The following is a 15047-nucleotide window of genomic DNA, read 5'->3' on the forward strand; positions in this document are numbered from 1 at the left end:
GAAAGAGCTGCGGCGCATGCGCCCGGCCCGCCTTCGCGCTTAGCCTGAGCTTGTTGCTAGGGGAAGCTTTGAGGGGGCGCGGGTGGACTTACAGCAGTGGTGATCTGCGCGCGTGCGCAGGGTGGAAGTTGGGAGGGGCAGGGGAAGCTGCCACTGAGCGAGCAAAAGGCGGGAAAATGGACTGTTCCGACGTTAGCAACCGTCTAGATTGGACGAGGGTCCCCAAGTGCGAGGAATCTTTGCCCATCGACGCTGGGAAAACTAAGTCGATTAGATCTCGTAAGGAAACTGAGGTGCTGCAAGTTGCATGACGTGACAAGGTCACAGTACATTTATGGCACAACATTACCATGACCTGACACCGCATCCGCCCAACTAACTGTAATTATCCATTTTATTTCGTAGAAGAAAACAAGACAGGTGTTTTCCAAAGCCAAGTCAACCGTGGGGAGGGCTGAAGTAACCTATGCCTTATGGCAACCTGTGTTCAAACTGAAGAGTCAACAGGAGAGAGTCCCTCAAAACTTCTAAGCCTGCCTACCCTAAAATCCCCACCTCAATCCAACCCCCAATAAACACCTTACACACCACTGGGCAAAAAAGCTTTTATTTTCCCCCACATTCCAGCTTTTCAATTTTTCTAAAACCGTTTCCAACTCAGAGCCAAGGCCAAAGAAGATTCACACCTAAGGAGAAAGAAAATAAAACAACAGAACAAGTCAGAAAGCTGCTAGGGGAAGGCAGAGGGAGTGACAGCTAGAGACCAATACAGGCATTTAATCTCAACTCAGGTAGCCGCAGGACCCTGGGTCTGCCAGGGGCCAGGAAGCCCTCCTTTCCCAGTCCAAGGTTGAGAGGGTCCTGTCATTTCCTGTCCCAAGTAAGTGGTTGGGGCCTTTAGGCCCAGCCATCAGCAAAATAAGCAGAGTTGATCTGGAGCTTCCAGTTGCTCTGGCCTGATCAGTTCCCTGGGCCTGAACTGTTTCCACTTCTCCCATAGTAACTTCCCAGGGCACTGCAGCCAGCTCAAGCTGAGACCAGTTCAAGAGCTGCATGCATAACACATAGGGCTCTGAAATTACATGCGCCCCCTCTGACAAGTGAAGATTTTTTGCAGAAATATTTTTTCCTTTAGTGAGCTGACGTGTGAACTAGTTAACCAATATGGCCCCCACCTGCTGCTACGTTTATGAAGCTGATTCCCTCCAAATATCTTGTCAATGGAATCAACTTTTTCTAAATGTAATGATGACTAAATGGAAGAGAGAAGGTAGGTGCCTGTCAAGTTCTTGGGCACATATGTCCTCAGTAAATGGGCATCATCAATTAGACTCTTCTGAGAGGTTCAAGTTGAATTTTACAAAATTTCCATCGTAAAACTGGGTATCAGGATTTCAGGACAAAAACAAGACAAACATCGTTCGTATCCAGGACGAATCATCAAACGTGAACCTTCTTAACTCACCATTGTTACCCAAATGCTTGGATGTGAACTAGAGATATGGATGAGTCTTAAAATCACAATGTTTCTTGAAAGAAGTCAGCCACAAAAGAATATGTATAATTCTGTCTATATAGGTTCAAAAAAAGTAAAACCAAACCATATTATTTAGGAAGACATACTTGGCAATAAATTATAAAGCAGGACAGTAATTCTTTCTTTTTTTTTCTTTTTTTTTTTTTTTTTTTTGAGACAGAGTCTCACTCTGTCGCCCAGGTTGGAGTGAGTGGTGCGGTCTTGGCTCACTGCAACCTCTGTATCCCAAGTTCAAGCAATTCTCCTGCCTCAGCCTCCCGAGTAGCTGGGATTACAGGTGCCTACTACCACGCCCGGCTAATTTTTTTGTATTTTTAATAAAGACAGGGTTTCGCCATGTTGGCCAGGTTGTTATCAAACTCCTTACCTCATGATCCGCCCACCTCGGCCTCCCAAAGTGCCGGGATTACGGGCATGAGCCACTGTGCCCGGCCGACAGTAGTTATTTCTAAGGAGAGGGAGGGCATTGTCAGGAAGGAAGGGACCGGAGAGGGGGGGTTTCTGGATTGCTGGTAATATTCTCCTCCTTCCCTCAGTGGTATTTATAAGTATCCACTTTATAACAATTTGCCAAGCTGTCCTTTTATGCTTTTGGACTTTTCTACATGAGGGTTAAATATTTTATAATAAAAAAGTAAAAGTAATTAGAAAAATATTGAATGCTGAAGGTGTCAAATTTTTCCCAGTCCCTAAGGGACAGCTGTGGTTGAAGAGGTTCTCAGGGACTCAGAAGCTGCAGCACTTGAGGAAGAGTGCAAGGATCTGCTCTACCCCAGTTACAACCTCCACCCCCGCCCCATTCCCTGCTCCCACAGGAATGGAGCAAGAACCTCACCTGAGAAACGAGTCAGGAACTAGGCCAGTGCCCTCAGAGCCGGGTTCTAGACCAGTGGGACTCCCGGCGTGGGTGGAAGCACACAGCAGTGACACAGCAGAGGCCACAGAAGAGAAGCAGGAAGGAGCCCAAGACCAGCAGCCTAGAGCCACACAGAGCCAGCTCCTCCTAGAGAGGGAGGAGAGGGGGAGGACATCTGAACCCAGCCCAAGGGCCATAGAGGGAGCCTCCAGGAGGGAGACAGCTCTCCACACCTAGGGAACAACTGAAAGGAAAATGTTATATTCATATAAGCTGACATTTGTCTTTTTCTTTTTCTTTTTTTTTGAGACAGGGTCTCACTCTGTCACCCAGGCTGGAGTGCAGTGGTGCGATCTCGACTCACTACAACCTCCACCTCCCGGGCTGCGGCAATCCTCCCCGTCAGCCTCCTGAGCACCTGGGACCACAGGTGTAGGCCACCATGCCTGGCTAATTTTTTTGGATTTTTTGTAGAGACGAGGTTTCACCATGTTGCCCAGGCTGGAACATTTGTCTTGATAGTTTAAAAACAACTTTCTTACCCAATTATCAACCTGAACCCTCATCATGACTCTGTGAGACAGGAAACTTCAAATTATGATCCACTTTTTAAACATGTGCCAGCAGTGCTGAATGTAGAAACCACATGTCTGATTCCAGGTCCCAGGTCGCGTTTCTTCATGGGGTCTTTTTCTTTTCTTTTTTGAGATGGAGTCTCACTCTGCCACCCAGGCTGGAGTGCAGTGGCATGAGCTTGGCTCACTGCAACCTCTCCCTGCCAAGTTCTAGCAATTCTGCCTCAGCCTCCCCGTAGAGTAGCTGGGATTACAGGTGCCCACCAAAACATCTGGCTAATGTTTAAATTTTTAGTGGAGACACCGTTTCCCCATGTTGGCCAGGCTGGTCTCGAACTCCTGACCTCAAGGGATCCGCCCACCTTGGTCGCTCAAAGTGCTGGGATTACAGGCGTGAGCCACCACCGCACTTCATGGGGTCTTTTCAAAGGTGAGACTGGAGTGTGCAGCAGCCTCCTGACTGATGTCCCTCCACTCAGCCAGTCTCCTCCACCCAGTACCAGTGGAGCAGGTCTCTCTCCTCTTTGAAACTCCTCAGAGGCCCCCACAGCCTTCAGCATCAGGTCACAGCCCTCTAGCCTGCATTCACAGCACCTGTCAATCAGATCCCTGGGGTCTCTTGCCTTTCTCCTTCCTAAGCCTCTCATCATGGAGTGTTCCCAAAGGCTGAACACGTCTTATTTTTTCCTTCTTGAGATAGGGTCTCCCTCTGTCACTCAGGCTGGAGTGCAGTGGCACAATCATGGCTCACTGCAGCCTCGAATTTCTAGGATCAAAGGATCCTTCCACCTCAGCCTTCTGAGTTGCTGGGACTACAGGTGTGCAGCACTACACCCTACTAATTTTTTTTTAGAAAAAATGTTTTTTAAGAAACAGGGTCTTGCTGTGTTCAAGACCAGGCTGGTCTTGAACTCCTGGCCTCAGGCATTCTCCTTGCTTTGGCCTCTCAAAGTGCTGGAATTACAGGTGTGAGAGCTAACTGAACACTTTTCTTTTTTTTTGTTCTTTTTTGAGATGGAATTTTGCTCTGTTGCCAGGCTGGAGTGCAGTGGCACGATCTCGGCTCACTACAACCTACACCTCCTGGAATCAAGTGATTTTCCCGCCTCAGCCTCCTGAGTAACTGGGATTATAAGCACCTGCCATCATGCCTGGCTACTTTTTGTATTTTTGTAGAGACAGGGTTTCACCATATTGGCCAGGCTAGTCTTGAACTCCTGACCTCAGGTGATGTGCCCGCCTCGGCCTCCCAAAGTGCTGAGATTACAGGCTCCAAACCCGACCAACACTTATCAATCTCTAGACCTGTACCCATCCTAGTGCCTTTGTCTGGAGTGTGCCTCCCCGTCTCCTGAAACACCTCTACTGCAATCCCCGTCCAAATCTTCCTCATTCTTCAAGGATCATCCTGACCACATGGAAGGTGTGGGTTGCAACCCTGGTTCTGCCACTTAACCAGCTGTGTGGCCTTTGGCAATTCACTCCCTCTCTCTAAACTGGTTTCCTCATCTGTAAAATGGAGTAACACCTACCTCAAAAGGCTATTTTAAGATCAAATGAGTTAATGAACCCTGAGAGCACTCTGTGCATTATAAACTACTGTACACAATGCTCTTTTGTAAATGCCACCTTCTCTGTGAAGCACTCTCCATAAATGTTCAAGTTAGGGTTAATGGCTCCTTACTTTGTGTTTGCATAACACTCTGCTCACATCTGTCTAATAGCAATTAGCCCATTTGCCTCTTATTACAGCTTCTGAAATCCTTTGAGGTAGAGATAATGTTTTAAAGACAACAGTCAATAATAATAGCTGTCATTTATCAAATCTCTATGTTGTGCTGGGCACTTCACAGTCATTCTCATTTAATCCTTATTTGGTGGAATTAAGAGATAGGGTCATGTTTTCTGTTTTACAGATGAGGAAGCTGCCGCTCAGAGATGTTTAGACACTTGGTGTATGTTACACAGCCCCCAAGGCAGGGTTATAAAACCTGTGCTTTTTCTACAAGGTAGAATTGCTTCCAGGAACCTTCAAGATACAGCAGTCAGCATGGAGTCTACAAAACCCTAGCGACCGATCTGTGGCTCTTACCGAAGTGAGCAGCTTGGTTAGCACAAGGCCTTCGTGGCTCCAGACCCTAACGCACTCCTCACCCATTCTTGGGCTCAGGGTGACATTTCCGGCCCCCTCCTCTGAACAAGATATGGGTGGCTGGCTGGAGGGCAGGATTCCTGGAACAGCACTAAAATACAAGCAGGTTCCTGCAGTCTTTTCTGTGGTCACCCTGGCTGTGATGAGGACTAGTTGTCCTGCAGCAGATCCTGTGAAAGGCACAGAAGAGAAGATGGAAGAAAATGAGGGGTGAGGCGGGAGCCTCCATCTTCACACTTTCACACTTTTCTTGTATTTCTTCACATTTTCACACTTTCACACTTCTTTTCTTGTATTTCCTTTTTTTTTTTTTTTTTTGAATGGAGTCTCACTCTGTCACCCAGGCTGGAGTGCAGTGGCATAATCACAGCTCACTGCAGCCTCAACCTCCTGGGCTCAAGTGATCCTCCCACCTCAGTCTCCTGAGTAGGTGAGACTACTTGAGCCCAGAAGTTTGAGATTAGCCCAGGAAAATAGTGAGACACCATCTCTATAAAAAATACAAAAATTAGCCAGCCTAGTGGTCCCAGCTTCTCAGGAGGTTTGAGTTGGGAAGATCACCTGGGCCCAGGAGGTCAAGGCTACAGTGAGCTGTGATTGCACCACTCTGCATTCCATTCTGGGCAACAGAGTGAGACCCTGTCCCGGGGAGGGGGAAAAAAAAAAAAAAGCATACACTATCTGCCTGGCTAATTTTAAAATTTTTTTCTAGAGACGTGGTCTCACTGTGTTGCCCAGGCTGGACTCAAACTCTTGGGCTCAAGTGATCTTGCTACCTTGACCTCCCAAAATGCTGGACTCTAGGCATGAGCCACTGCACCTAGCCCTACTCAGTTTTTAAGGCTTTCTATAATACTAGGTGATCTGGCATTGATTCTATTCAATAAAGTATTCCATATACCATTATTTATATCACTGAGAAGTGAAAATAACTTTGTACCATTATAAACACAAATTAAGTGGTAATTTAAATTAACTTAAATTACAATCAATACAACAACGATACCAATACTCGCAAGGCTGCAGTGAAATGGGCAGATACACATTGCCAATGTCAGTTTGCATAAACTAGCTCATCCTTTTTAAGAAAGCAGTTTCCCACTTGGTACCAAAATCCATTAAAAGGTTCTCACTCTGTTTTAAATTAGTGGGGAAAGGATGGCCTCAGTAAATGGCCTTGGGAAAATTTCCATGTAGAAAAAAATCATAGCATCTGTTATCTCATAATATAAAATAAAGTCCAGATGTGTTAAAGAACTATACAAACTAAAAAAAACTTTAAGTATTAAAATACAGAAGAATAATTTATTTTATTTTATTATTTTTGAGATGGAGTTTCACTCTTGTTGCCCAAAATGGAATGCAGTGGCGTGATCTCAGCTCACTGCACTCTCCACCTCCCGGGTTTAAGTGATTCTCCTGCCTCAGCCTCCCGAGTTGCTGGGATTACAGGCTTTCACCACCACCCCCAGCTAATTTTTTGTATTTTTAGTTACAGCTGGGGTTTCATCATGTTGGCCAGGCTGGTCTTGAACTCCTGACCTCAGGTGATCCACCTGCCTTGGCCTCCCAAAGTGCCGGGATTACAGCCATCAGCCACTGCGTCTGGAAAGAATATTTTCTAATTTTAAAATGAGGAAGGCCTTTCTATGAAAGACACAAAATCTAAAAGAAGCCAGTCACAAAAGACCATTATATATGAAATGGAATGAAATTATATGAAATGTCTAGGCTAGGCAAATCCACAGAGACAGAAAGTGGATGAATGGTTGCCTAGGGCTGGGAGATGGGGGTGTGGCAGGAAGTGACTGCTAATGGGTACAGAGTTTCTTTTTGGGGTGATGAGAATGATCTAAAATTGACTGTGGTGATGCCTGCATACTTTTGTGACTATGTTGCCCAGGCTGGTCTCAAACTCTGAGCTCAAGCCATCACCTGGCTTAATGGTACATTTATTTATTTATTTATTTATTTATTTATTTATTTGAGACAGGGTCTCACTCTGTCACCCTGGCTGGAGTGCAGTGGCATGATCTCGGCTTACTGCAAGCTTTACCTCCCAGGGATAAGCAATCCTCCCATCTCAGTCTCCCGAGTAGCTAAGACCACAGGTGTGCATCACCATGCCCGGCTATTTTTTTGTATTTTCAGTAGAGACAGAGTCTTGCCATGTTGCCCAGGCTGGTCTCAAACTCCTGAGCTCAAGCGATCTGCCTGCCTTGGCCTCCTAAAGTACTGGGATTACAGGCGTGAGCCACCACGCCCAACCCTAACCATATACTTTCAATGGGTGAATTGAATGGTATATGAATCCTATCTCAATAAAACTATTATATATCTACTTAAGAGTAAAAAGAATGGGAAAAATTGTCCAAAGTCTGCATATATCAGACACATTCTTTATTTTTGTTAACATACATGTATACCTGGACATGCATAGTCCCACTCCCCACAACACATTCTCATAGGAGAATCTTAGAGTGAGAGTGTTGTAAAAGACCTCAGAAATCAGAAAATACCACCCTCTTCCTTCCCTCTTTATCTCTGCATATTTTAGATAAGGCCAAATGTCACACAGGGATTAATGGCATCTACTGACATTTTTACTTTCTGTCTCTCTCGCTTGTCATTTTCCCAGAAGACTATAAGCTCTTTGGAAATTGATGGTGTATAATTTTTTTCTGCATCCTTTGTAGCATATAGAGTATGCTAAGCACATAGCAGGCCCTCATGACACTAGTTTAATTAAACAGACTATGCTTTTCTGATATCCCTGAGGACAAAGAAGGTGTCTCTAAAAGGAGGTGGCTAAAGGATGAGAAACATTAGGTCAAACCTAGCCTACCTCATCAGACCTCCAAGGAAGGACTCGGAGAACGTCAGAACTGGCAGAGGAAGAAAGTATTTGTAGAAAACCTACCTTGTCGGGGCAGCATGTTAACTGAAAGCCCTAATCACAGAAGTGACTAAGGTCCAGGGATGTGCCCAAGGTCATCATTGGCGGGGTCAGAGGCAGGGCCCAGCCCTGAGTGTTCTGATGCCCGACCCCACAGTCCTCTCTGATCTCACCTTTAACTTTTTTTTTTCTTTTGAGACAGAGTCTCTCTCTGTCTGTCACCGAGGCTAGAGTACAGTCGTGTGATCTCTGCTCACTGCAACTGCCTCCCAGGTTCAAGCAATTCTCCTGTCTAAGCCTCCTAAGTAACTGGGACTATAGGCACCCACCACCACACCTGGCTAATTTTTGTTTTTATTTTTTATTTTTGTTTTTATTTTTATTTTTGAGATGGAGTCTTGCTCTGTCATCCAGGCTGGAGTGCAGTGGCAAGGCATCACCACAGTCAATTTTAGATCATTTTCATCACCCCAAAAAGAAACTCTGTACCTTTTAGCAGTCACTCGGCTCACTGCAACCTCTCTGCCTCCCAGGTTCAAGTGATTCTCCTGCCTCAGCCTCCTAAGTAGCTGGGGCTACAGGTACACGCCACTATGCCTGGCTAAGGTTTTTATTTCTGATAGAGACAGCGTTCACCATGTAGGCCAGGCTGGTCTCATACTCCTGACCTTGTGATCCACCCTCCTTGGCCTCCCAGAGTGCTGGGATTACAGGTGTGAGCCATCAAGACTGGCCAATTTTTTAATTTTTTTTTGAGACAGAGTCTCACTCTGTCACCCAGGCTGGAGTGTAGTGGCACAATCTCGGTTCACTGCAACCTCTGCCTCCCGGGTTCAAGCGATTTTCCTGGCGCAGCCTCCAGAGTAGTTGGGATTAGAGGTGCCTGCCATCATGGATGGCTAATTTTTGTATTTTTAGTAGAGATGGGCTTTCACCATGTTGGCCAGGCTATTCTCAAACTCCTGTCCTCAAATGATCCACCCACCTTGGTCTCCCAACATGCTGGGATTACTTACAGGTGTCAGCCACCGCACCCAGCCTCTGATCTCACCTTTCAATCCCATCTGACTACCCAGGACTGTGGCCTGGAATGTCCGGGTCTTGTTCCTGTCTGGACTGTCTCCAAAGTTCAAGGTGGTCAGTAAGCCCACGACGTGAGACCCTCGCCACTTCCCCGTGACTGTCCCATTCCTGGGACACAGGGTCAGCTGGCCAAAAGATCTCAAAAAAGAGACCCAGTCCTACAAGCAAAAGGAGGGTGGGAGACGGGTGAGATGAGATTAACAGCAAAAGCCTGTCTATGTTGTAAGGAATAGCAGGTTTGGAGGGGCTGGAACTTACCTGAGGGATGTCAGGGCTGCGCAGGCCAGTCCTGTGGGTGAGGAGGAAGTTGCCAAGGCCGAGGCCGGAGAGGCCAAGGAGCAGCAGGATCAAAGTGGCACAGACCAGAGGTGGGTGGTGGGCCAGACACAGGTGCAGGTTGTGCACTGCCTGGCAGTTGCCCATGGGGAGCAGAGGGGCCTGGGCCTCCAGGGAGAGCCTGCTGGAGGACAGGGAGGGAGAATGGGACAAGAGCACCCCTTACACACAAAGAGAAGCGCAAGTTCAAAGAAGGCAAGGGACTTCCCAAGGCCTCACAGGTAGTGGCAGAGCCAAAACAAGAATCCAAGGTTCTCGACTCCAGAAGTCGACCTCCCTGCACTGCTTGATACGTATTTTCTGCATGTCATTTCTGAAGTAATCTAAGGGGAGGCAGAGCAGGGCACTCCGTGCTGGAAAAAGGAACCCGAAAGGGAGACTTCTCAGCTAGGGAAATAGGAAGCACTGTTCTGGGGCGAGGGTTTGGCTGAGGAACAGTTCCAGCCAGAGCCCAGACAAGGGAAGACTCTGGAGAAAAACTCCACTTCGCAGCTAAATGGCTAGATATGAATCCCTTTCTGCTACTCACTCTGTGAGCTTAAGAATCCGTGAAATGGGACTGCTGAGAACACCAAGTAGTAAGGATTAAACGTGGCGGAGGAAGCAGTCTGCGTGGTATTTAGCCATGCAGGAACTCAACAAATGTCCATTTCCTTTCTCTTTCCCGTAAGGATCCTCAAAACCAGGTAAGGCCAGGCAAAAAAATACTGTGGGGGAAACTGAGGCCTGTGGACTTTAACATAGGAGCCGTAGGGCCAAGGTCTGAACTCCGCCTCCTGCTTTCACGCAAGGAACGACAGCCTGATGGAAAAGAACTTAATGGAAGGTGAGGAGATAAACAGGGGCCGGGGAGGAGGAGGGAGCCACGGAAATGCAGGTGTCACAAATGCTCACCCCTGCCCCGCCTCCCGTCCGGCTGGAAGGGGATTAAAGGGAGGGGAGGGCAGAATCTGGGGGTCCGCGGCCGCCGGTGCACCTGAGCACCCTCTCCCCAGAAGGCCCCCCCCCCACGCCGAACGATCGCAACACCCTCGTCCCCTCCCGGCCTCGCGCGACGGATCCTCCGGCCACTCGCTCTTACCCCTCCGGGCCGGGCGGAGGCCGGCGCCCCTAGCGACGTCACGCACGGAGCCGCGAAGGGGCGGGGTCCGTGCTCCGCGCTTCCCTCCCCGGCCCACCCTACACTCTGCCTGGTCCGCATGCGCAGTGGCCACGCGGACGCTCGCCGCGCCACTCCCCGCTAGGGTTGGGGCGTACCAAAGGGACACCCAAGGAAGGGGCCACCGGGAAGAATAACCTCCGCGGAATGGGAGGAAATGGGAGCGATGTTAGGGGGCGAGTGCTAGAGACGTCTCAGAAGCCCGCAGGCTCCCTCCAGAGAAACTGTGCGAGAACTGTCCCGAGAAGCTTGTCGCCGGCATTTTTGGGTTGCGCATCCCCCACCCTCACCAATAGCACAGCCCAGCCGCGTCCGGGTTCCGGCTGAGGACTCGGGGTCCACTCAGCTTCGAAGAGGTGCCGCTTTAGTACTCTGTCCTCGGGGACTGGTAGTGGTGTTTTGGGCTCAGCTCTTCTGTGCACCTCGATCATGCTTAATACCTGCTCCTTTCTCGTCTACTCTAGCATCTGGTGACTCTTTTTTTTTTAAATTGCATTTTAGGTTTGGGGGTACATGTGAAGAACATGCAAGATTGTTGCATAGGTTCACACGTGGCAGTGTGATTTGCTGCCTTCTTCCCCTTCACCTGTATCTGGCATTTCTCCCATGCTCTCTCTCCCCCACTCCCCACCCCCACTGTTCCTCCCCTATTTCCCCCCAACAGACCCCAGTGTGTAATGCTCCCCTCCCTGTGTCCATGTGTTCTCATTGTTCAACACCCGCCTATAAGTGAGAACATGCGGTGTCTGGTTTTCTGCTCTTGTGTCAGTTTGCTGAGAATGATGGTTTCCAGGTTTATCCATGTCCCTACGAAGGACACGAACTCATCGTTTTTGATGGCTGCATAATATTCCATGGTGTATATGTGCCACATTTTCCCTGTCCAGTTTATCATCCATGGGCATTTGGGTTGATTCCAGGTCTTTGCTACTGTAAACTGTGCTGCAGTGAACATTGGTGTGCATGTGTCCTTGTAGTAGAACGATTTATAATCTGGTGACTCTTTATAGGTTCATGGAGCTGAAGAGCTGCTCAGTAGAGAGCATCTCATTTCACTTCTGCCCACGTTCTAGAGGTGAGAACATTTAACCTGAGGTAGCATGACACATGGAGCCAGGAACTCTGGGTTCGAATCCTGACTGTCTGCGCCCTCGCATCAGCCATAGCTGCGCTCTCCCTGGACTAAGTTTACCCCTCTGCTAAAGAGGAACATCCTATCTCACTGGTTGGATCAGAAGCTTAAGGGGCAAAGTGTGGGAAAACATGGGACCAGTGCCGATTGAGCACACGGGACAAATGCTACTTGAAACGGAATCTGTTTAATTTGACTGTGGCTTCCTTAAGGCAGAGACCATGATGTTTCTATCACCAGCCACAAAAGTTTATGGCACAAAACCTTCGCATATACAGTCAAATGGTCAAATGATTTTTTTTTTTTTTTTTTTTTTTTTTTGAGGCATTCTGCTCCTCCGTCACCCAGGCTGGAATTCAATGACACAATCATAGCTCACTGCAGCCTGGATGTCTTGGGCTCAAGAGATCCTCCCACCTCAGCCTCCTGGGTAGTCAAGACACCTGGTAGTCGCACGCCACCCACCATGCCCGGCTAATTTTTACATTGTGTGTAGACACAATTGAGACATTGCCAGGCATGTCCCCAACTCCTGGCCTCAAGCAGTCCTCCCGCCTCGGCTCTCGAAGTGCTGGGATTACTGCATGAGCTACCGCACCCTGAATAGTCAAATGATTTTTGACAAGGGTTCTGTGAACATTCAGAAAAGGATTGTGCATCAGTCCTTTTCTTACATCAAAGGACACAATAGGCTGGGCATGGTGGCTCACGCCTGTAATCCTAGCACTTTGGGAGGCCAAGGTGGGTGGATCACCTGAGGTCAGGAGTTCATGACCAGCCTGGCCAACATGGCGAAACTCTGCCTCTACTAAAAGTACAAAATTAGCCGGGCATGGTGGCGGGTGCCTATATATAATAACCCCAGCTACTCAGGAGGCTGAGGCAGGAGAGTTGGCTTGAACCTGGGGAGCGGAGGTTGCAGTGAGCTGAGATCACACCACTTCACTCCAGCCGGGGCAAAAGAACAAAACTCTCAAAAAAGAAAACTCAAGAAACAAACAGCCCCCCAAAAACAAAAGGCAACAGTGAAAAGGTAACCAACAGAATGAGAGAAAATATCAAATCAGATATATGATAAAGGGTTAATATCTATAATACATAAAGAACTCATACAATTTAATAGTAAGCAACTCTATTAAAAGGTTAAAGGACTTGAAAATAGACATTTCTCCAAGGAAATATATGCCATACTGTAGAAATGACCAACAACCAAATGAAAAGATGCTTAACCACACTAACCACTAGGTAAATGAAAATCAAAACCGAAATGAGATACCACCTTAGACCCATTAGGATGTAAACTATCAAAAATCAGGAAATAGCAAGTGTTGGTGAGGATGTGAGGAAATTGGAATACTTGTACATTGTTGGTAGGAATATAAAATAGTGCAGCTGGCCCAGCACAGTAGCTCACGCCTGTAATCCCAGCACTTTGGGAGGCCGAGGCGAGCAGATTACCTGAAGTCAGAAGTTCGAGACCACCCTGGTCAGCATGGAGAAACTTTGTCTCTACTAAAAATACAAAAATTAGCCTGGCCGGGCGCGGTGGCTCAAGCCTGTAATCCCAGCACTTTGGGAGGCCGAGGCAGGTGGATCACGAGGTCGAGAGATCGAGACCATCCTGGTCAACATGGTGAAACCCCGTCTCTACTAAAAAAAACACACACACAAAAAAGTAGCTGGGCATGGTGGCGCTTGCCTGTAATCCCAGCTAGTCAGGAGGCTGAGGCAGGAGAATTGCTTGAACCCAGGAGGCGGAGGTTGCGGTGAGCCGAGATCGCGCCATTGCACTCCAGCCTGGGTAACAAGAGCGAAACTCCGTCTAAAAAAAAAAAAAAAAAAAAAAAAAAAAAAAAAAAAAAATTAGCCTGGCTTGGTGGCAGGCACCTGTAATCCCAGCTACTTTGGAGGCTGAGGTAGGAGAATCACTTGAACCCCGGAGGCAGAGATTGCAGTGAGCCAAGATCACGCCACTGCACTCCAGCCTGAGTGACAGAGTGAGACTGTCTCAAAATAAAATAAAATGAAATAAAGTAAAATAGTGCAGCTTCTACAGAAAACAGTATGGCAGTTTGTAAAAAAAAAAAAAAAAAAAAAAAAAAAATAGGCCTGTGTGGTGGCTGACACTGGTAATCCTGGCACTTTGGGAGGCCTAGGCAGACAGTTTGCTTGATCCCTGGAGTTCAAGACCAGCCTGGCCAACATGAAGAAACCCCCCCGCCATATCTACCAAAAGTACAAAAGTTAGCCAGGTGTAGTGGCACATGCCTGTGGTCCTAGATACTTTGGAGGCTGAGGTGGGAGGACTGCTTGAGCCCGAGAGGCAGAGGTTGCAATGACCTGACATGGTGCCACTGCACTCCAGCCTAGGTGACAGAGTGAGACTCCATCTCAAATAATAAATAAATAAGTAAAAACTAAACAGAGTTTATTCAGTCAGCAATTTTTTTAAGATTGCTGTGATCCAGGCAGAAAATTACCATCTATGTAGCAAAAACTTTGTCAATGCTTCTACTTAAGGACAAGCCTAATTTGTGGGTTAAGGCATGAAAGTGCCAGCATAGGACCCATACAGCATGGGAGTTCCAGAATTGGGAACTGCCCCTCATGATTCTTTTGCTCTGGAATATGTTGGAAATAGATGCTCGGTGCCACAAAGAAAAATTAACGCTGAGACAAAGTATCTTTCAGCAACACAATTTTTACTTCCTGGACTGCAGGAAGGGTACCCTCGCTAGCCATCATGCCATGAGAGTACAATGAACAAAGGAAAACACACAAATTTATCTCTTATGCATTTGGGGTCCTCCTTACTGCTGTGTCTGATCTCCATTGGCTGGAGCCAGACCTCACAATTTAAACTAAAACCCAGTTGCCTAACAACTTAACATTTTCTAAACAGGTAAAAGCAATGGAGAGCTGGGACATGCCTGTGAGCACGTCTAGCACAGATGTCTTGATTAAAGTACAAGGAAATAGAATATCCTACGTGCCTGTAAGCATGGCATGTCTAACAGCTAAATAGGATAGGGTTTAACAAAGTTATTAGCACACTTATTCTTTATCAAGAAAGGAAACTTCAAAAAGGAACTTTTCTGCTTCCCACAGAATAAGTAGGCATATTTGGGTAATGGTTCTTGTAAGTGAACATAATTGATATTTACTCATTCGGTCACACCAAGCAATTCTATGGACTAGTAGAGACACACTGGTTAGAGCAAGGAACTGCCTTGAGGCCCAGGAACAAATGACTTACACAGAGAAAGTAAGTAGTGGTAGGAGAGCAGGACAGGACACAAAATTAGTTGTGCATTATAATGC

At 47.3% G+C, this 15047-nt stretch overlaps 1 protein-coding gene across 9 annotated transcripts; it reads right to left on the minus strand.

Annotated features, from left to right (window-relative positions):
- Positions 1 to 591: 591 nt before the first annotated feature.
- TMEM219 (transmembrane protein 219) lies at positions 592 to 10634 on the minus strand. 9 transcript variants are annotated; one of them, XR_012512767.1, is made up of 8 exons: positions 10517 to 10634; positions 9358 to 9559; positions 9068 to 9257; positions 5061 to 5290; positions 2373 to 2540; positions 1905 to 1985; positions 1466 to 1570; positions 592 to 686 (listed from the first exon to the last, which is right to left on the minus strand). XR_012512767.1 is itself a non-coding variant. In XM_010340697.1 (7 exons), exons 3-6 carry the CDS (start codon positions 9520 to 9522, stop codon positions 2406 to 2408), a joined length of 720 nt encoding a protein of 239 aa, XP_010338999.1. In that variant the 5' UTR covers positions 9523 to 9556; positions 9965 to 10236; positions 10517 to 10634; the 3' UTR covers positions 592 to 686; positions 2373 to 2405. The 9 variants fall into 9 exon arrangements, 7 of the variants coding, with proteins under 7 accessions (XP_010338999.1, XP_010338998.1, XP_010338997.1 ...); XR_012512768.1 differs by lacking the exon at positions 1466 to 1570; XM_010340697.1 differs by lacking the exons at positions 1466 to 1570; positions 1905 to 1985 and adding an exon at positions 9965 to 10236 and having other exon boundaries at positions 9358 to 9556.
- Between the last annotated feature and the right edge of the window lie 4413 nt (positions 10635 to 15047).

This window comes from Saimiri boliviensis, chromosome 12 (genome assembly GCF_048565385.1).
Source record: "Saimiri boliviensis isolate mSaiBol1 chromosome 12, mSaiBol1.pri, whole genome shotgun sequence".
In the NCBI taxonomy this organism is placed as follows: Eukaryota; Metazoa; Chordata; class Mammalia; order Primates; family Cebidae; genus Saimiri; species Saimiri boliviensis.